This window comes from Lampetra fluviatilis, chromosome 3 (assembly GCF_964198595.1).
Source record: "Lampetra fluviatilis chromosome 3, kcLamFluv1.1, whole genome shotgun sequence".
NCBI lineage: Eukaryota > Metazoa > Chordata > Hyperoartia > Petromyzontiformes > Petromyzontidae > Lampetra > Lampetra fluviatilis.
Window position 1 is genome coordinate 26,261,984 of NC_136277.1, and position 22,570 is coordinate 26,284,553.

Below are 22,570 nucleotides of genomic sequence, written 5' to 3' on the forward strand. Positions count from 1 at the left end.
CCCTCCCGTGGAAGAGTAGGCCGAAATCCTCTATTAGAGGGGCTCTCTGAAGCTGCCCCGAATGGAGACCCTTCCTCCAGCAGAGGCATGAGCTGGCAATTGCAGGGCTGCACCTTCACCTTCACCCATAGTATTCTTATACTGTAAAGTTTGCAGAGGCCTGTATAATAGGAAGATTGTCCACAAATTACGTTTATATAGAGTGCCAGTGTAAATTACTTCAATTACTTATCTATAAAATAAAATAATTCATTAAAGACCATGATGAAGAATGCATGAGTGGAGTACTTTCGCCCACATCTTTACAAATTGGCTACATCGCTCTGTCTGGCTTGCCACGTTTGTTTCTGTTAATGCCAGAAATAAAATTGAAGCAATGAATGCTAAGTTATGTTTTTAATGTTGTGTTTTTTTATATCTTTGTTTACACTTTGTAAAACCGTTAACTTGGTTACGGCAAATGTAAAAGAGAAAAAAACGTGACTCGATAAGAATTTAGAATGGGGGGCTTGAGCTTTCAGCAAGGCGGGGGGGGGGGGGCTCTGGTCCCCTCCAGCCCCCACCCCAGACACGAAGGGGCTTCTCAGTGTTGGGGGTAAAAAAAAAAGCGTCATAGCTAATAAGATTCCACCGAAAGACCCAAAGAGTATAAGATTCCTCCCGTATAAATGAATATTCTGATTCTGATAGTCTGATATGTGACGTATATTTTCTGTTGAAAAATTATAAAATAGCACATTGTATGGTGAGGCGCACAAAGGCAACGCGTCTCCTTGTTGTACATTTCTGTTGGTGGGCTTGGGCCCAGTGGTGGTCATTCCTAAATCTTACAGTAAGTGAGTAAGCAATAGCCTCTCCACAAGACTTCCTGCAAGATGGGCTTCCACCAGGATTTGAACTCATTTACCACACGTGCCAACTGGCCAGATAATTTCTAAGTTCAATTCTATGATCAATAAAGCATTATATGTATATACAGTAAAAACCTTAGATTGCGAGCATAATTCGTTCCGGAAACGTGTTTGTAATCCAAAGCACTCGTATATCAAAGCACTCGTATATCAGTTGGGATCACGTGACGCTCGGCAGACAAAGCGTATGCACGTACTACTCGTATTGCAAGACCTCGCTCGTTTATCAAATTAATATTTAATTAAAAAATTTGCTCGTCTTGCAAAACACTCGCAGACCAAGTTACTCGCAATCCAAGGTTTTACTGTATATCATTATTTGTTTGCATCTTGTATATTTTGTGCAGTAACAATGGGGATGATGCCATGGAGTAATGGGACAGCACATCGGAATTGCGATCCAGAGGGTCGCCAGTTTGGTTTCCCGGCATGGAAACTGAAGAAATGGTTCAAGTTTCTAAAATCACCCACCCCCCCGCATTCTGTTCAACGCAGCAGTATAAACAAGTACACCACATAATAGAGGTTTTTGGGTTAGATCGCGTAAATATATAAATGTGTCGTAAAACCCACCACCGCCCGACACAGCCAACTAGTAAGGGTTGTCACGTAAACAGAACGTGCCAATTCGTCACTTGTACAGCACACCGGTGTGTTGGAGAGCCAAGCCACGACGTTTACAAATGTTGTCGGGTGATGGCGGATTTTAACGACACATTTATATATTTACACGATCTAACCCAAAAACCTCTATTATGGATTATATTGGTCATGAAGGCCTACGTGTTAAAGTACACCACATTTAGTAGATCGGCAGGTCGCGTTTGGTGGGGGGGGGGGAAGTGTGAGTACTCCAACGTCTTTCAAGACATCTGACCAGCGTGATGGGGTAGACCAACAGATCTCTGATAGGCGGCTCTCTAGACCTCCCTCTAGTGGAGGCCCTCCTGCCAGCAGTGGTGTGAGCGAGACATTGCAAAGCTGCACCTTTCCCTTGGCAGGGCACACCAATTCTCACGTTGCATCGAGCGTTACAAGTAGCAATGCCGAGAGATGCCCCGTGACAGGTCGCACAAAACACCGTTAAGCGACACAGCTTTAAGCAACAAGCCAAGGGAACATTCCACTTAAGGTGTTTCTTTTCACGCGACCCGGCCAGAAGTGCAGGTTGCATGAAGGCCATTGTTTAATTCGTACGATTGAATCTCTTTGTGGAAAGGTCTGAAATGTTTCACCCAAGCTGGAGGGGTCAGCGACGCGAGAAGGTGGAGGGGGCCAGCCCGCGTGTCTGAATCAGATTCTAAAGCCTCTGTAGGTTGTTCAGCTTTGAGCTTGTAAAGGACACCACAGAAAGTACTGCTTAAACATGCGTCACACTCGGCTGAGAATGAAAGCTGCATGCGCACGCCACGTTTTTATGTGAAGCGAAAAATAATTCAACGTTACACGATAACTTCGCATGTTCGGAATGGATTTGCGCAATAGATTAAACATCTGCTCAGCGTCTCTGATCTTCGAAGACTGTTTTTAGCTTGGGCAAAACTCTGAAAGTAAAGAATTAAAAAAAACGAAATCCAACAGTACAGCAAATTACGACCAGCATGCGAGCTGAGAGCAATGTGTGTGCAAACTGCTTCCAAAGGCAGAATTATTTTTACGCGAAAAACAGCGTCACTCAGCATCCCCACTGGTATTTTTGTAGTGCGTGACATGTGGCCCTTATCTAATCAAGTCACCATCCTATCATTTATACAACCTTAGGAGCCCAACAATAAAAATAAACTGCGGCACGCCCAGACAAAAATGTATCCTCTCTTTCTTCACATTCCAAGGCCGCACATGCACACACACACACGCGGCTCATTACGGCCAAGAAAAACAGATCACAAATAAGTGGCCCACTTTGGACGAGAGCATAGACCCTTTTTAGAACTGGTTTGGACAACCGAACGAGCGACTTCAGAATCAGAATCTTGATTTTTCCCGGGGAAATCTGATGAGCTATGAAGCTCTTTCGCCACAGATGGTCAGCATTGCAAAGAACACTGCGGATTTTCTCATAAAACGAAGCGCGTCTTACTGACGCATTAATACACTGTGTGTATTTACACATTCAAAATTGCTGCCTTGTAGATCAGTTAACCCCCCGCACCCCCGCCAGTTTGGAAACTGTCAACATAATGTTTGACGTGTAGTGTAAAAGCATTAAAGAACACGGGAAAAACCAGTTTTTTTCATCTTTGGCACATGCGTCAGCAAGATAGACAAATACACAGCAATGCATACTGTTGTGCACAACGAAGTAAACAGATCATTCTGCTAAGGTAAAACTGTCAACGTCTGCCGAAACGATGCATGGGGAGCCAGCTGCCTTTTCAAAATGTGTAAAAAAAAAATGTGCCCATCGTAATTCACGTATCAAAATTTCTCAGCGAATTTCCAATTCAATCAAAGCTGTGTCAATCATTCATCAGTGCAAATGCCTTTCAGCAATCGGCTTTGCGTGACACCACGAGACCTGCAGCTCGGAGAGGCCCAGCACTGCTCATGGGGCTGTCATCATTTTGCCACCTTTGACGTAGAAGCTGCACAGTTCATATTCTGCTGCGTACGAGTTTCATGATGCAGATTATGCATTTTCCCTGCTCTTTTCTTGTTTTATTGGCACAAAATAAAGGTGGCTATTTTATATTTGTAAAATAGTCTATTTGTTTGTATAATATGGCTTGTTTTCTGGTCACGCAGCGTTCTGAATGCACTATTATTGTCATGAACTAAGTAGCACCGTATATGAAACACATCATTGATTGGAAACGTCATGTGCGAAGGGAGCGGTATGGTGCAATGTTCAACCAAGTGGCTTATCACGTGCAAATGTATTGCAGCCAAATACTCTCAGCGCATGTTTCTAAATGTGGAATGAAAAACCGGAGGACCCAGGATAAAAATCCACACCACCACGGGGAGACCATGCAAACTCAAATATACAGGCGTCAGTATCGGGATTGAACCCACGACCTCCTGCGTACGAAGTGAATGAGATAACGCCTCACCACCCTGACGACTTGACAATGGTTTACTATGTGGTCCATAACTGAAAGGCATGCAGAGCCCTAAATGCAGCAGTGGCTTGCTAAAGGACTGCAAGTTGTTATATAATGTATTTTATACTATTTGGTAGTCAGCCAAGAATTCATGAAAAATTTCTAAGTGCCAGTTTTCTTTGGCTTCCGCTCCATTTTAAGCGTATACTGTTAAAGAACCCAAATCTGTCAAGCATTATGCTTTTGTAAAAAGAAAATATAGATTGATAACAGAAACAAACCAATATAGTTGTATGAATAACATTGATTTGTTATTTTTCAGATGTAAATATTACAATTGTGCTGCTGACATTACAGAACGAGCAGAAAAAAGATCCTTTTGAAAATCTTAAAGCTAGCAGGGCACCTCTCCGTTACGGGAGGACAGCCATGGGAAATGAACGTCGCAGAACTACCTCTGAAGACTTCATTTTTAACCGCACGAGCTCAATGTCAAAAGGTCACCGTGGGCAAGGCCGCTGATGCCACCGTCCCTCATTGCCAACGCTCTCCCACCCTCTGCCAAATCCCGCAGCTGCCGCGCGGTCACCGTGCGCCCTTACAAAATCTTCCCTCGCAGTATTCCAACGTCTGGTCCTAGGTCTTCCCCTCGGTCGCCGCTCTCACGGTGACTATGCCAATCCCTGTCTCTGAAACTGACTCTCCCCTCGTCCTGCACGCGGTCCCACCCACGCTCGGGGCACATATTTTACGCGTTCTGAAGAGTGTGTTCTTTGCGTGTCAATATAACACCAATTTTTTTCTCATAGCTAGAATTTGCCAAATTAGTTTAAACACCAAGCAAAGTATGATGGGTTGTTTTTGGACGATTGTTGGTCGGCCAGGCTGAGACTATCAACTTGTTAGATGTGTGAACTCGTTTTAATCATGGGTAATTGCCTGGATTCAAACCAACGAACTCAGCAGCGGCAGCTCAGTGCCCTGACCCCTCAGCCACATGGCCACATTCCATTGATATGTTATTGATATGTTATTGAATTGAAAGGCAGACAGTGCAATTCGATATTATGATAATGACTATTATTATTTATCATATTTAACAGGTTCAATAATGACATCTCAGGATCATAGCAGGTGGTTGCAGCTTGGAGAGGCCTTCGTCTAACAGTGGTTTGACCATAGCTGATAATGATGATAAACAGCTATAAATAATACGATATATCACATTTGCAATCGGTTATATTTCATTGCGTTTGCTGCAAGCCGTACTCTTCATCCAGATAGAAAAATATGACACTTTCAGAGTTGCGGTTACCAAAAGCCCACAACAAAGCCAAAGTGTAGAATGTAACAACTCTACGGAACCTCTGGATGAGACAGATTTCTAATTAACCATGAGAAGGCTTCATTTACATGTCTAGATGAGCACACAGAGGCCTTGAATCGCACAGCCAACATCAACAGGGAGAGAAAAACACAGGCTGTCACCGCCCAGTGATTTTTCCAAGAGCTGCCAAGAAACTGCAAAATTGGAGGCTGTGTGATGCACAAACAAGCACGTCGGCTCCGTACACGTTTAGTCGAAGTTGAGCGGAGGAAACTTCTAGTTGAACATAATGATGCGTCGGTATGAAAAAATAAATTCTCAGCGTTTTAGTAAACAGATAAATCGGAATTACAAGTACGGCGGTGAGTACCTTTGAAGCTAAACTTGTAAACGTTAACATTTAGGCACTTAAAAAAATCCGTGTACTGGGACATTAGGCGAGCAAGTCACCATGATTAAGAGTAGCGTATTCAACATTTTCCTTGGGGCAGTTTTCCTAGAGAATGCACAGCGCCCCTATAAATAGAGGGGGCTGTGTCTCGGCGCACAAGAGAGAGCAGAAGGGGTTCCAAGTCCTGCATTGCGACTGCACAAAGTGGAACAACACAGCGCTGTGAACAAAATAGCCCGAGCCTACACGTCCGATTATATAGCAGAGCTGACATGAATGGACACAGGCAGGAATTCATTTGGACTGCGTGCGTGGACCAGAGACCGGCCGCGGACATGCACTCCGATCGCTCCGCAGGCCCCCCATTCCATTCCCAGATCAACCTCAAGGTCACACCCATCGTCTTCAAGATCCCCCGTTGCATTCACTCCCTGCCTAACTCTCTCTCCTCATATCACTCGACTCCCCTCCACTCACTCTGCCCTCCAGCAAACAAGGCTTTCCGTCGAAGCCCCCCCCCCCCCGCAACTCATGAAGAGGTCACTTATGCTTCTCTCCTGTCCCACAGGTCTGCCCCCTGTTCAAGCCCAAGCTGAACGCCTTCCTTGCATCCTCTACCTATGATCCACTCTCTCCAAGGGCTAAATTAACGCAAGGGGCTTTAGGGACCACGGCCCAGGGCCTTGGATATTTAGAGAACCTCAAATTGTATATATATGTACATATCCTGTTTTGTAATTATTGAAACACAATAACGAAGCACTATTATACAGCCAAAATAGAATTTAGTCATTTAAGCCATGGCATATTGACGGCAAAATAAATATGGTGCCAAAATAAAAAATATTTTTCTTTGCGTTTTTTTTACTTTGAATTAGCTTTACAATCACATTTTAAAAATATAACTCTAAAAAACTAAGGTGAGTAAGAACGGAGTGATTGGCATTAGGTATGGGCGGTGCTGGAAAGAACCGAATGTACAAAAAGGACTCCCCCCCCCACCCGTCCAAATCTACAACATCCCCAAGCCCTCATCAAACTTAATCCAGCGCTGCCACTATGCACATAACATGCCCACTCCTTCTGGACAGCGTCTTGAGATGCGGTCGCGGTTTATTCGCGCTGTAAATCCACGCCGCGGTGTACCTGCTGTGTCCTTACCTGCTCCCCCCCGTTCCTGTAGGTGAGGAGGGGTTCCCCGACACTCTCGTCCACCAGGGGCTCCTTACGGCTCAGGGAGAACTCCGGCAGGAACACGGCGCTCCTGCCCTGCTCTCCACGCACCTGCAGAGACAACGGCACAGCGACGCACGTCTGGTGATGAACATCGCGCTCCGTGTTCAAGAGCTTGTCCGTAACTGGCAAACGTTCTCACACGCAATTGTTGCGATGCACATCACAGTGCTATTATGTCCTGGATAACCATGTCACCCCCCCCCACACACCTATTGACCATCGAGCATCAACCAGCATGGTCAAGTATGCTAGATGTGCTGGATAGAAAGCTCTCCGATGTGTTTTCGGGTAATACCGCAAGCTCTTTGGCGCAATGTTCGACGTCTTCATCCACGTCCTAGGAGGCGCTTCGGTTACCGAATCAGTTGCTGCGGAAGCGCCCGGCATTTTGCAGCACACACGTCGGACATTGTGCTGCCCAGCACGTGGAACAAGCCGTATCCTCACGACCAACGAGACAGGTGGGAGACCTTCGACCAGCAGTAGATTGGCGTGTGGCGGTAAATTATCACAACAATTGCACTGTTCACACAAGGCATTTGACGATCTGACGATTCATCGATTATAATACATTTTTCGAACTCAAAATGCAAGGATTTAACTGTGCACGTTTAGGCATGATTAACGCCATATGCAAAGCATGATGTTACACATAGTCTAGTGGAGTTGACAAAAACTGTGCAAACGAGACTAAAGAGAAAACAATCTAAACAAGACGCATGAGACTACAAATAAACAAAAACAAAAATAATTCCCATTGCTGAACGAACTTGTTACCCCAAATCCTGAAAATTCCTCGAGTTTCTGCCAGGTGAAGCATTACCTTACACACGTGTGCAGCATTTGCACAGCAATCATTCTGGTCAAATAATTATACTGTATTGTGAATAAAAACAGTTTGAGTATCAATAAACTCCCATTGCAAGTCCAATCTTTAATTACTATAATATTTAAATCATCACCTTCCAATGCATTTACGGAAATCCAAAGAGGTAAAAAAATAAATTTGTTCAATCCCCACGACAATTCAGCCCATCCCCACTTTCACGGTGGGCTTTTCGCGCACGCACAAAGCAGCGTGGAGAAACGTGATCATTAAATCAATCATCTAATGGAACGCCTTTGTGCAGCTCTGCTCAAGGACCCCTGTCTGGGCACGGGGAGACATAATGACCGGCATAAAAGCCACTCAGAGCTCAGCGGGGGAAGGATTGGGGAGGGAAGTGTGGAATGATGCGCTGTGTGGGCAGGAATGTTCAACTTGGGACATTAATCGCAAGCTCGTTACGAGGAGAGCATTCGCGATCGTCTGTCTGGGAGATGGACGCCGCGTTTTATCGATACTTCAGAAAACATTATTATTATTTCTAGATTTGAAGCTTTCGTGACTGCAAGTATTCATATTCTTAGTTTTTTTCGGTAAAGTCACGTAGGTAAAAAATTACAATTAATACAAATAAAATAAAAATAAAATAAAAATCACGACGTTTCGGAGGCAGCACAAGCTTCCGTCTTCAGGTGGAACAGTCACAGCACGATAGCTGTGTTGTGTTAATTATGATTCACTTGATACAGCTATCGTGATGTGACTGTTCCACCTGAAGACGGAAGCTTGTGTTGCCTCCGAAACGTCGTGATTTTTATTTTATTTTTTATTTTACTTCTATTAATTTTTATTTTTTACCTACGTGACTTTACCGAAAAAACCTAAGAATATTATTATTATTGAGGGAAGTCATGCTGGCGTGTGGTTTAGCATCATCGTATGTGCCAATCGCAGAAGCTCTCTGGTTATGCTCTTCGCAGTGGTGGTGCTAGCCCATCCCTTGGGGCACCCCAAGGAGGAATTCTCTTTTTTTGGGGGTTGCCACCCTTTCAATTGCTAAAATCCGAGGTGAGACGACAGGGGATGAGACGGACGACAGACGTCGATGTGTTGAGATAAGCGAACTGTAGACACAAATAGAGGTGCAGTGGCATGTGAGAAGGGAGACGCAGATGGGGACTCAAATGCAGTGAAATGAGAGATGCAGACGCGAGATATGGATGTACAGTAGTGATAATGTGAGAAATGTAGACACAAAAAAGAGGGGCAGTTGGGTGAGTGAAGAGAGAAGCGGACAAGGTAGAGATGAGATATGAATTGGCGGTTATAATAATTAGTGTGTTGTGTTAATTATGATTTACTTGTTAGCCATTTAGTTTAACACGTAGGCTTTCGCGACCAATATCATCCATAATAAAACATTTTTTGGGTTAGATCGCGTAAATATATAAATGTGTCATTAAACCCGCCACCACCCGACACGGCCAATTTGTAAGGGTTGCCACGTCAATAGAACATGGCAATTCGTTACTAGTACAGCACACAGGTATATTGGATAGCAAATCCACAACATTTACAATCTGAGTACGACGTTTCACCAGTAATTACAACCAGCTTCATCAGGCCACAGCCAGATTCGTGGAGACATCCTCCTGTTTCGTTCCTTAAACCATTTAGTTTAATTAATTCAGGGGCCCCTTTTTTTGGCTTGGGGCCCTAAGCCTTTGCTTAGTTGGCTTATCCCGAGCGCCAGTCACCATGTGTCCATTTACAAGAAAAGCAATGTAATGATTCGTAAATGCATTTTGAATGCCAGTAATGTTTTACAGCCCTCTTTTTTCATTGCACTGATAGACGAAAGCCTCCCAACGGGCAGTTGGGGGTGCTTGTTTCATCATACTTCACCAGGGAGGGCCTCGGAACTGGTGCGGATGTCACTCACTACTGATATAAGCCATGACTGGGAACTGACCTTAGGTTGCAGGGTTCATAGTGCATTTTCATTATTGTACCCTAAATAGTGCTGGGGTGGAGTGGTGGTGCAGTGGTTATCAGGCTGCGCTCTGAACCTCGTGACCCACGGCTAACAGCAGGGACGAGTGTTATCTCAACTGATCCTGGAAAAACCCCTTCGGCAGCCCACACTAACCAGTGCGGTCAAATATGGTCAGACCACCCTCACGTTGGGAGGCCTTCATCCAGAGGTGGAATGAGCAGAGGAAGGAAGACTATGACTTGTATGGTACTCACACCTCGTGCTGTCTAGGATATGTGTTTTTTTTGTCATCTGTAACTTCATACGTAGATATTCATAAGAATTTCCCCATTGTGCGAGTGTGAGCATAAAGATAGTAAACCACTCAAGCAAAAAGCTTTCTGCTCACAGAATGCACCGCGCAAGTTGTCCTTGCTTTGTATAGAAAAATTACGAGGAAACATTTACACGCTTGTGATTTCACACAGTAGCAAATGACACTCGATACGTTCCTCAATGCAATGTTACCTTTTTGAAATTGTCATGTAATCTTTAACAAAGGCTGAGTGCCTTATTTACTCCTCTCACCGTGGTTATGTGGTGGGCCCAATATAACAAATTCTATTATCTGCAGGTTATCCGTGGGATGGAGGGGGATCACGGATAATTGGAAGCTATTTCACAATCAACTATTGGGGTACATGGGGGGTAATTTCAGATCATTGGAAGCACAGGGTTGCTGACAACAGTTGTTCTTGCGGACCACACAGCTCTCACAGATAATAGGATTTGCGAGTAATAAGGTAACGTATAAGAGTTCTCCTGTATTCATATTAGTGCACGCGGAAACATTCAACTTGAGCATCACACATTGGCCGTTTGAGCAGACAGACATCGATGTCAGCTTTTTAATATGTACCTTGTATACTTGCTGTCAGTTTAAAATCATTATTCGACCATACGCTTGCCTCAACGAGCTGTTTGCCTCAATTCTAAATTTGAAGCTTTCGTGACTGCAAGGAATCATCTTCTTAGGTTTTTTCGGTAAAGTCACGTAGAAAGTAAAATAAAATAAAAACAAAAATCACGACGTTTCGGAGGCAACACAAGTCTCCGTCATCAGGTAGGACCGTCACAGCCAGATTAGCTGTATCAAGTGTTTGCCCAGAATGTACAATAAATTGGAATTCAACCGTGACAGTTGCTGTTGACTGGTAAATGTGTGGGGATATTAAAAAAAAAACGAGAGCAGAATTGTATCTGCCCCAGGTGTAAAGAGCCGAACAATCTGGGATTTATTTCACATCTAGTTCATTCATGCCAAGAATCCATCGTTGGAATGGTTGGTTGTCAGACACAAAGGAAACACCGAGATGACGCACAGTCCCGTCACACCTGCGCCTGGTTTGACAGCTAACGGATCACCGTGTCACTGGTGAAGTAAAAGCCGCAGATACAACTGATCTCCAATGACCTCAAACTAACTTCTTGCTTTGCTAAACAGGCTACGTACAAAAATGTGGTGAGTGCCACGGGCGACCTGAGTTTGATTCCCAGCCACGGCTAGCATCAGTGGCGAGTGACATACGAACCTGCGTTGGGCACACCACCAGCCTTCACCAATCCGCACTGGCGAGGGTGGTTAACTATCGACACAGCGTTGGAAGGTGTTCTTCCAGCAGTGGATTTACAAAGGATGGAACATTATTTATATATATATACCGTACACTTGCTTCTACACACACGACACAAGTGTACAGTGGAGCCATCTATAATAGACAAAGATCCCCATATCGATTTTAACAGATTTTTGGGGAAAGTGCTTTTAACGAGCACCTATTAAGGTGGCACAGCACACGAGGGGGTGGATGGTCACTACCACGCCGGGCCACCTTTGTCTTCCCAGTGCTGATGTTAACACTACATCAGGTACTCATTTAAGGCTGAGTTGCCCTAGGGGAGGACCGGGACTGGTTCAGATACTCATCACTGATGTTGGCTATGAAGGTGAATAAAACTCAGGTCACCGGATTCGTAGCGCAGGGTGCTGACCACTAAACTATCACTTCCCAACAACAACAGCTGCCATTCGCACCTAAGTGGCAGTGACGTCATCACAGCGTGTTCCAGGCTAGGTGCACTTTGAGGCCACATGAAGTGTGGAAGGCTCGCTGACAGAAGGTCACGGGACAGACACAGGTGTTTTGAGTTAACTGGGATGACTGACAGATGCACCACTTGTGCTGCCCACTGTGCCAACTTGCTACATTTTAGCCACTTCGCACTCCACTCATGTATACACAGACACACTGGATTATAAACTTCTAAATTATGATATATTACTGTTATTAATGCTTAAAAGAGAATTGGTACCTGAACACCACTGAACTTTACCTTATTCCACCTTTACCTTTCGACTTATGAAGCTATACCAAATGAGTAAGTAATGTCTGTAACAAAAAATTGGGTTGTTCATGCGCCATATTCATACGGATATAAAGTGTGTCGAAATATGCCAAATAAGCCATAATAAAAAATAAAACATACGTAGAAACATACAGCAAATCACCCATAATCATCAGATCTCGGAAAACTAAGCAGGGGTTGAGCCTGGTTAGTGCGAGAGTTGTGTGGCCGCCATGCGCAAAAGACGCGTGAAGTCGACGTTGTGGGCAGCAAGGGGCAGTGCATCAAAATCCATTGGGGTTTTATTTTTTCTGCACGCCTCCCACCTGACTAGCGCGGTGAAGTATGGTCAAACGGATGCTCGCAGGCCGAACTGCATGGGGAGGCCCTGAACTAGCAGTGGGATTAACAACAACAACAACAACGGCTTCTAGATATTGCTTGTACAACAACAACAATTTAAACTACACAATTTTAACAATTTCAAAGGAAATACACTGTTGGTAAGTAGCCGGATTTCAGCTACCAGCCACGTCAAAAACAACAGAGCGTGCGTGGAGGCTCACCTGTCACCTGCATTCCTTTTGATAAATTCCAGCCTCAGTTTCTAAGCCCTCAGCCCTCCACCCAAAACGCGAATCCGTCCCTCCCCCTGCCGTTTCCCCAGCCCACGCGCCCCCATCACCGCGTGTTGGCTTTTATAAATACTTTTTTTTCGCTTGTCAGGGCTGACGACATTATCAGATGGACAACCTCCGTGCGCGCACGCACAGGGCTGTGTCGTGACTGACGTCCCCCTCGGGGCAAAGCTGAACTTTGCTCTTGAACCACGCGCGCGCCACAGCATGCCGGAACCACCGGTTCCATTCAGGTGCGCGCGTTGTTGGCTTGACGAGGAGTCTCAGTGCCTTGGTGTAACACTGCGAACGCCGCACAAGCGGCGTCATGCTACGGTAATGGAAAAAATAAACGAAGGAGATAAAATCCGATTCATTTGCATGCATGTTGTAACGCTTTGCGAACGTGCTTTCGCCCTCCCAAGTACCGTGTTTTTAATTGGTGGTAGGGAAGAGAGTGGTGGGGAGCTGCCGGGGTAAAATCCGTTTGCCTCTTTACCGATACTGACCGATTTTGAATGAGGTAAGTCCCTAATAGCAACACAAATAATCAATGAAATTGTTTAACCTTTAGGAAAGTCGTCATGTCTGTGTCACAGACAGGCAGATAGAAGAACAGACAAAGAGATATGGACAATGTTAAAGTTATTAATGCTGGACACCTTGCGTAAAAAAATGCCAACGCGTAAAAAAAAAATGTCGACGTTTGCAATAACAAAGCCAACACCTGCCTGTTTGGTGTGACGGTTAAGGTGCACAATGTCTAATTATAATTGTAGAAGTACAAATTCCGACAGGGGGATCGATGTAGCCTATCATCCCATCCAGGGTCAATAAAATAAGTGCAATGTTATAATAAGTGAACAGTGCTTGTCCTATGTCGACGTGCTACCACCGTATGAATGTGCAATGTCCACCACTGACTCAGGGTTATAAACAAAAGATGAGTGCTACTACCCATGCCTGTGTGAGTTGGAAAACCACTTTGCCTTTTTTGAAAGAGAACAATATTGTTAACGTATTACAGGACATTGTCAGCAGAGATCATAAGCAGGGCCATTCACGAGGAGTGTGGAAATAAATAACGGTACAAAAATGTATAGAAAGCAGAAAATGTTTAAACCTCAAATAATGTTGTTTTACAACACCGTGCAACACATTTTAGCATATCAAAAAAGCAAATCTGTTGTCGCAGCAAGATCGTCGACAAAAGCATTTGATTTTATTAGCAAAACCGTTTTGTGCTGCACCACAAAGTGGACTCGGTCAGTTGTGAGGTTTCCTGTGCATATAGTGGCTTTTGCTTGCAAAAGCTGCACGGCGGACCGTACAAAAAGCTCACTTATAGCCTCAGCTAAATTAACATTTGCATGTCCAGCAGCCTCCCTTGTGCACTGCTCTGTAATTCATCGGGAACGCCTGGCGAAGCATTTCAACTCGAAACCTTTTCGTTTTGCGGGCACGTTTGTTGCCTTTCACAATGCGGCCTTTGGTTAAGTGTGAAGCAGCAATGAGATAGGGTCAGGGCAGTGACTAAGCTGTAATGTGACCTTGAGTGGTGGCTATGCTGCACGGTAAATACTCCTGGGATGCTTTGTTAACTGGATACAAGGAGTTAAAAATAAAAGTAGAAAACAGCGTCGCTCTAGGGGGCGGCTCGTGTCAGAATTCTTAGGCCCACGAGATATTTTAATCAGTGGGTAAACTGCCCACCATCTGAACCGCCGTAGCGGATATTATTAGCGCCGAAAGTTAAGACCTTGGCCATGTTCATCACATTTATTTTTTGTTTCTCTAATCGGCAGATGTTACGTGCCGTGACGCAAGCCTAACGAGCTGTGCGCAGGAATGTATTTTGATGTTGGACGGCGAGGAGGACTCAACAGGGGTATCCAAAAAATTCAATGTTATTTTGTTGCCAGAAAAAAGGGGAAAACCTCTTCTCATATTTTGGTACTGGCAAAGGAGGTCCCATGATGTAGATGCTCACCGCGAGCTCTCATTACTCTGGTAGTGCATTGTCTTTGGGCTGTACGCCTTTTGGCGTCCTCTGGTCTAGCACCAATTGAGACGAGGCTCGAAAGAAAGCTGTTTCTGGTGTGGACCAATCAGTTTCAATGACAATGCACATATTATCAGAGTATGTTTTTCGTTTGCAGTTTGACTACACGGATTGTGGTTAAGCAGACATGATTCCTTGTTAAAGGTTTCAGTTTGGTGTTTTAACATCTTAACACCTGTTTTGTTGCCAGAAAAAATGGGAAAACCTATTCTCAAATATTATTACGTTTTCATAGATTAAATTCCACGAGATTCATTATGATTAAAAACTTTCAGGACGGTATGCAGTAGCTGCGTTTCAGTGATTTTTTCCTGCGAGTCAAGAGGCCAATGATGACTCTCACTGTTAATGCAATTGTAATGCTTGATAATCCTCCTACTCATAACACCACTTAAACATTGGCCACTCCAAGTTATGTGTGTGTGTAAGCAATCATCTGACATTTCGTGTTTACAATGCTTAAGCCTATTTAAAAAAAATCCTTTTTGTATCATTATTTAACTAAACTGTGATTGTGCCAGTACGGTGCTAAGAAAGCAAACACGTTGGCAGAGGCCAACACCACAGCTGGCTGCTAAGGGGGCTGGTAAACACAGCTGTGTGCCATTTACTCTTATCCACACCGTTTAGCAGAAGACTGCATAACGTAGTGTCTGCCAGACACACTGCACATTAACCGCGTTCGGTTTGAATCCTTTCTTCACCCACTGTGCTGTGTCGCGCGGAAGCCAGCGAGCCATCCAAAATCCGAACCACGCAGTTTTCTCGGCGCACGCAAGTGGCACGGCTCTCATTGTAACAACTTCTGCTCTGCGCTAATGGGTGCAAGTCTAATGAGTTCCTGATGGATGTGTAGTTTAACAATACCCACATCTATCAATGAGCGCTCTGTTGTGCTTGTCTGCCAAGAGGGCAAATGCGTCGTATAGTTGCCTCCTATTGGGTCCCTTGCTAAATATACTCGTTCGTCATTACCCATATTTCAAAGTATGGGGTTTGCATCGAGGAAATATGTTTCCACTTAAAATCAGTGTACAAACATTCGTGCAATCTGATTTTTTTTGGTAAAGCAAGAAACACATGGACAAAGACCCAACTGGGCCTGCAATGGCTTTTGCTAACAGCATGTGGCTGTGAAAGTTAAGTAATTATTATTAATCGTGGCAATATGAGCCTTGTTCCATAGGTGTCACATTCGGGCATGTTATTGTTACGTAAGCTGAATGTCTTCATGAAACCTTCTTGATAAATGTTCGGTTTAATCCATTTCCAGGCTTTGAATTTCACCCATGAGGCTTGTTTCCTCCACAAACTTTCTCGTTCGATGCTAACCAATGGGATTTGCATGCACAACAGTGACTGAAATATGGTACTTAAGAACACGTGTGTTTATCAATGCTCCTCGCAATAAGCAAACACTACATTTATTTAAAGCTTTTTTTAAAATTTCTGCGAATATGCCATAGATCATTGCATTTTAACGCATCTAGGATTGAACTCGATGGGGGGAAAAAACATTAAAGTTTTTCCCCATAAAAGGACGATCAACTGCAGATTTTTTTGTTCGAAAATGCAGCCATAAAACCCAACTCTCACTCGCATAAAACAGGCCTGCTCTGCGATATAATGCAAAACCATCTACCGCATCCCTGGCATGACATCCAAGAACACCTTCTTGTACGCGTGATAATATTCGGCAATTGTTTTGGGTAACCTAAGCAGCAAAATATGGGTTTAAAAAAAAAAACCCACATTGGCGTTTCCCAAAGGATGTTTTGCGTTTGCGGAAACATCAAAACCGCGAGCTTTTGTTGCTCGTTAGATAACCGAGAGAACATTTTTTCCCCCCTACAGTTGGTCTGTGTGAGACGTTTATTCGTCTCATGTAGTCGTGAGCTACATTGCCGTTTAACTTTTTTTTCACAGCATACGCGGCAGAAAGGGAAAACACTCGAGCATCTGGCAAAGTGAACTTCCTGAGATGTAAGTCACACGCATCAACGTCCAATGACTTGGGGAGAGGAACGCCCACCCACTGCACATGTGCGGCACCAAGGCAAAAATTAATTTGGTTAGTGCAGGGGTCGGCAACCAAAATAACAAGAAGAGCCATTTCTTTCCAATTCGGTACAAAATTCAGTATTTCAAGAGCCGCAATGCATCTATGTACATACGTACATATCGTCAAGAAGCAGCCCGTAAAGAGCCGCATGCGGCTCCGGAGCCGTAGGTTGCCGACCCCTGGGTTAGTGGGATGACACATTGGAATGAAAACTAACACAGAGCGATACACACACACACATATATATAGACTACGTGTGCTTCAATTCTTACTAATTTTATAGAACACAGATTAATGACCTGGGAAATTGGTAATGAATGCGCCCGGCATCAATATTGTTAGTTTAGCACCAAAGTTCATATTCATAAAAAAAGACAATGACAAATGAGGTCAGGAATTACGATCAATGTCAGATGCTCCATTCGCTTATTAACTCCAAAGCTCTGCAATCGTAGTGTTTTGTTCATACAGTAAGCCGCGTTTGATTGGGATTCGCTGACAGGTCCACGGGGAGACATTCGAAGCCACTCAGCAGTAAAGAAAACAAAAATTGTTTGGTGTTGAAACAAAACCTTCGAACTTGAAATGCAAAAAGGTAGCGGTCTTTACGGTATGGTGTCCACTGAAACCCAATGCAAAACACAACCGAGGAGTAAATTGCCACTTCCATTGGGCATGCGTGGTTGGATTTCAGAAGGTGGGTCTACACAGCTGGCTAAAAAAAATCTCTTCCTTTTGTCCACTTGACTAAAGCACGCACTACTCGTGTCAGCACCTTTGTGCAATATCGAGGTAATCTCACGACCGTGACCAAAAAGCCGCCCTGATCCCTAATCACATTTTCATCGCCTCTTCTTAATCCCAACCAAAAACAAAGTGGCAAAAGAATAACGAGGGGGTTAAATGTGGGCCCTCTCGCATGAGCCCTGCCATTGCCACCCACGCGTGGGCTAGGTTTTGGCGGCGAGAGGTGGGAAGATTGCATTGAATTTAAAATGTAGAATTTTATTGACCAAAATTCCTCCTGTTTGGAGAGAAACAGAAATGCCTCACGCGCAATGACAATTTTTTGTGCATTCATGTCAAGTCTTGCAGTTTTTCTTTCCTCCTTTGCAATCTGTTGTATTCAGCAGGGATTTTTTTACGTCAATTTTCTGTAACATACTGCAATACATACAGCCATTTATCAGCCAAACAGTCCTCCGCGTTCTTATGGGTGTTGCAATTTTAAAATAATATACTGTAACAAACGGTCGGTCGAGAAAAAACGGCCGAGATGCCAAGATTATGCCTTAGTCCACACAAATACCAAGACAGAGATCCCCCGTATAGCCTTTAACAGACTGGTGGGAAAAGTGCTGTTCGCGAGCATCTCTGAAGGCCGACACGGCACACGAGGAAGTGGTGAGGCTAACACCACGCTCAGCCGCCTTTGTCTCCCCGGAGATGACGTTTTCACACCGTACCAGCTCAGCTATCCGGCACTGATGTTGGTCATAATCAGGAATTGAATTCGAGTGGCCGGGTTTGTAGCATAGTGTGCTAACCACTGTACTTCCATTTCACACACGACACACAGAAACATTTCAATTTGCACGAAATGTGAAATATGCACTATTAACGGAATGCATCCCAGACAGTAGTAAATGCGCTATGCTGCCTCATTATCTTGGAAGATAAGTGGCTATTAGATCAATTTGAATGAAGGAGCTGAAGAGAGCTGAGCACAGGTTTTTGACTTGCTAGAGTGCTCAGACCAAGGGTCAAGGAGCGGCCACTGATGTGGAAGAAAACAAGATGAGGGTATTGTCCATCACTGTTCATAGTCCCATGAACTCTGACCTTCCCGAGTTGCGTGCTTAAAAAAACGACAAAGGTCTACGGCGTGCCCGAATAAAAAGGCAAAGAAAGTGTAACGAAAAATGTGACATGCATCGTCCGTTAGAGGGTTAAAAGAGCCCTTGAACCAGCTGTTTCAGTTGGACTCATGAATCCCGATATGTGGAGATGTAAGTTGATATATTATGTTCAAATCAGCTTCACAAACACGGAAATATTTTATTTTATTGCTAAATTAAATGAAGCGCCCTATTTTCACCAAATTAATATTTTGAAGGTTTCCTAAACGAAACTAATAATATTCAATGTCTACTATAAAGCAACTTCCACGACTGTAAACCTGGGTGCAATTTTGTGACCATTTTATGTACACAAATGCTGTATAGTTATTGATACACAGTACACATAGGTATGCGGAATTATACGCATATACGTCAGAATCCTCCGTTTAAAGTGCACACTGCAGAATGTTGAGAGTGGGCTTGGGCAGGACACATCGCTGGAAGGGATGAAGACAGGCGGACAAGAGTAACATAGGAGTGGCAGTTAAAGACGGGAACATTCTAGATTTGAAGCTTTCGTGACTGCAAGGATTCATACTCTTAGTTTTTTCGGTAAAGTCACGTAGGTAAAAAATAAAATTAATTATTATTATGAAATTATTATTATTTTATTTGTATTAATTTTACAGACGGGAACATGCTCGATAGGATGTCTACCATGGAAATGGAGTGATGACATCAACCCGTGTGGAGGTGCAAGACCTATGTCTAAAGTGTAAGACAGTAAGATGGTTTTGGAAGGCCTTGCTCCAACAGTGGATTGATCATGGCTGCTGATGATAACGATGAGTATTTTATAGACAACGATTATGTGCACATTTTAAAACCACATAACAAATAGTATTGCACATACATCGAATGCTGACCATTGTGGAGCAGTAACGCATTAATATTCCACCAGGATTACTAGGGATACATTTATATACACAGAAGGCACTCTTGGTTGAGCCCTGTCGAGCCTAATGCACACCAGAAAGTCCGAGTAGTCTTGTTTCATTGTTTAAAACAAGAAAATAAACGGCTCAACACAATGTACATGTCAGACAGCTCAACAGATGTGGCTTGAGACCGTCTATAAATGATGGCTGGTAGGCGGTTTGGATTCCCCGGGAGTATAGTTTCATGGCAAAGTAGATATTTAAGCCGTTTAAAAAGTGCTATAATCGGGGAGGGATGCTGTGGTTGGGTTGGGGAAAGATGGGGGGAGGGTTTCTGGGCAGATGCCGTATCTTTGCACACAATGGTACTCCCATCTGCTTCAATGCCTCAGAAAGAAAATGCCCTTTGTGGGTTGCATGGAAGCTAGCCGGGGAGCACAGGTGTAGAACATTTGTTTGGAATGCCGTATTTTATGCAGAGGGTGAAAGAGGGGGTTAACACATTTCCCTCTTACCTCTCACCCTCACCTCGTGCCCCGCTCCTGCCCACATCATTTGGAGGCAGGTTAATTTAAATAGAGTTTGAGTGAAATGTCACCCAAAATTAACCATTTCAACTGTAATACGTTCAATGCATCAACGGTTTGAAAACTATGAATGATCATGCACTTTCTTTTTGCTTTATACAGCTGTTACATAACCAGAAGCTTGAATCCATGAAATAGTGGACTTTGAACACTTAGCCTCAAAGAAAATAAACCAAAGAACATTTGATTGCTTGGCAATTATGTTTTCTTTGTCCTTTGGTTAACAAAGTTCTAAATATATATACGATGTACTCTATTGTAATGCCATATTATAATAATAGCAGTCGATGTTCCCTCTGCGTTGTTACTGCCTGTGCTACAACAATAATCGCCGCGTTTCCATAGCCCATCTTACTTTAACATTCCCCTTAAATAACGTGGAAGAATATTCAAATTGGCTCACGTTTCGGAAACAATCCCAGTACCAAAACGGTATTCAATATTTAGGTTAAGAAAATTATGCTTAGACCAGTCAGTATAAAAATTTCCATCTCAAACAAAAGTATGATTAATGAGACAAAAAAATGTTTTAAAGCACATTTAAAGAACAAATATTTTTCTTCCCAGCAGCAAGAATGGTGAAATAGTAAGGTTAGTAACCACACTGTGCAAGTAACTGGACTGAGACCGATATGACAATAGTGGCAACAATAGACTGGGAAAGAGACACGTAAAAAGGGTGTATTATGCTTGCATTTCAATGTTCGCACGTCACACCTGAACCTTACCTGTGGCGTTGCAAAGGTGAACAAGCAAAGCAGCGGTATCAGCCCATCCATGGCTAGAGGACGTTCGCATAAGCACACAAGAGCCACCTGTCCATTCCACACCCTTTACACCTGCACGCAACCGCAACACAAACAGCGTTTACAATCGTCGAGCAAACCCCCGTCATTACAGACGCGGCGACTGACTCCGATGCAAATCGCGCCGCTAGGCAGGCATACAAATTGGGTCGGGTGGGGACACAAATAAAGTGGCTCGCGGCAGAAGAGGGACCAACCAAACGTGAGTCGTTTACACTCAAACTCGCACACAAACGGTGTAAATTAAAAGCACGCGTCTTTGTTCACATGTAACCAAAATACCACAACACCGGTAGATTTCAAAAGAGGGACAGAAAGAGAGTGCGGGAGAAACTCACTCCAAAACTGCACATTTATGAAAATTAACTACAAGAAATAAAAATATACAAAGCATATTTTTTTTTGGGTAAAAACACACGCAGGACTTAACAATGCTTTGTACTCAAGCCAGCAAAAAAAACTTACAATTAATTCCTCCTCCTCCTCCTCGTGGTGTTCAGCGTGTCCTGCGCGGACTGGTAACCCGGCCCAGGACTGGTGTCATATGGTACACGACTGGGAGACGTCTCTTCTGTAAATCAGGCAGGTATCAAGTAAGGGCTGGTTTGTCCCCCTTGATAGAGGAGGAGACAATACCCGCCTCTATGTATTGTGTCTCCCTGCAAGCCCTGCCTCGGGTGAGGGCAGCACCAGCAAGAGAGAAGAGATCCTCCCCGCTGGGATGCTGCTGCTGCAAACTGCGCGTGGTTGAGGGAGTGCAACGGGGCAGTGCGCTGTGTCGTTTCCTGCGCACTCAAAAAAGGTTTAGCGGTTGTGGCTCTTTTGCGCAGTCGGGTTTCCGCGTTTTATTTAGCTCCGCTTGCCCCTACCCCTCTTGTCCTAACCCCCCCCCATCTCCCTCCCTCCTATCCTCCCATCCCACGCCTCCAACCAACCAACCAACCCCCACCCACCCATCCACCACCCCCCCACCAGGTCCATCTACCGGCCCGGAGGAATGACATACTGACGCTGCGCAAGCGATTGGTGGGTGAGACTGAACTGCAACGTGAAGAGTGTGGTTTGTCTTGTTGGGGGGTGGGGTGCGTGCGTGGGTAGGTCGAGCGAGCGAGCGAGAGGGGGACAGGCAAAGGGGATGTGGAGCCCCGCCTCGCCGGGGGCTCGGGAGGGGCCCAGAGGGCACGCGTGTGACCGTGACTCGAGTCACGGCAACTGAACACGGAGCCAGCGCGCGAGAGAGAGAGAGGCGCTTAAGAGGCGCGCTCACCTCTGCACCGCAGGGCTTCCCTCAAAAGACTCCGCCAGTCCCACCGTTTGCCAGTGGTTTTTTTTGTTGTTGTTGCTTTCAAGGCTAATTCATTCTCGCTCGCATTCTCTCTCTCTCTCTGTTTTATGGTTGCGATTCGTGGTTTTTTTGTTTGTGTGTTTGATGTACGACGTTTCACTCCGCGTGCTGGATGGGAGCTTCTCCGGGAACTCCACGTGCCGGGGGAGAACGAAACGTCGGTCATCGTGGACGAACACCGCGTGTTACATTGCAC

At 44.5% G+C, this 22,570-nt stretch overlaps 1 protein-coding gene across 1 annotated transcript in view; it reads right to left on the minus strand.

Moving 5' to 3' along the window:
• The window catches only part of LOC144949563 (ADAMTS-like protein 1), a 99,141-nt gene extending 77,635 nt beyond the window's left edge, over positions 1–21,506 (minus strand). The window contains exons 1-3 of the mRNA XM_078879505.1: positions 21,495–21,506; positions 20,952–21,062; positions 6,835–6,957 (exon numbers count right to left, since the gene is read on the minus strand). Coding sequence (XP_078735631.1) covers positions 6,835–6,957; positions 20,952–21,002 — 174 coding nt within the window. The 5' untranslated portion in view covers positions 21,003–21,062; positions 21,495–21,506. The remainder of the gene's footprint in view (positions 1–6,834; positions 6,958–20,951; positions 21,063–21,494) is intronic.
• Between the last annotated feature and the right edge of the window lie 1,064 nt (positions 21,507–22,570).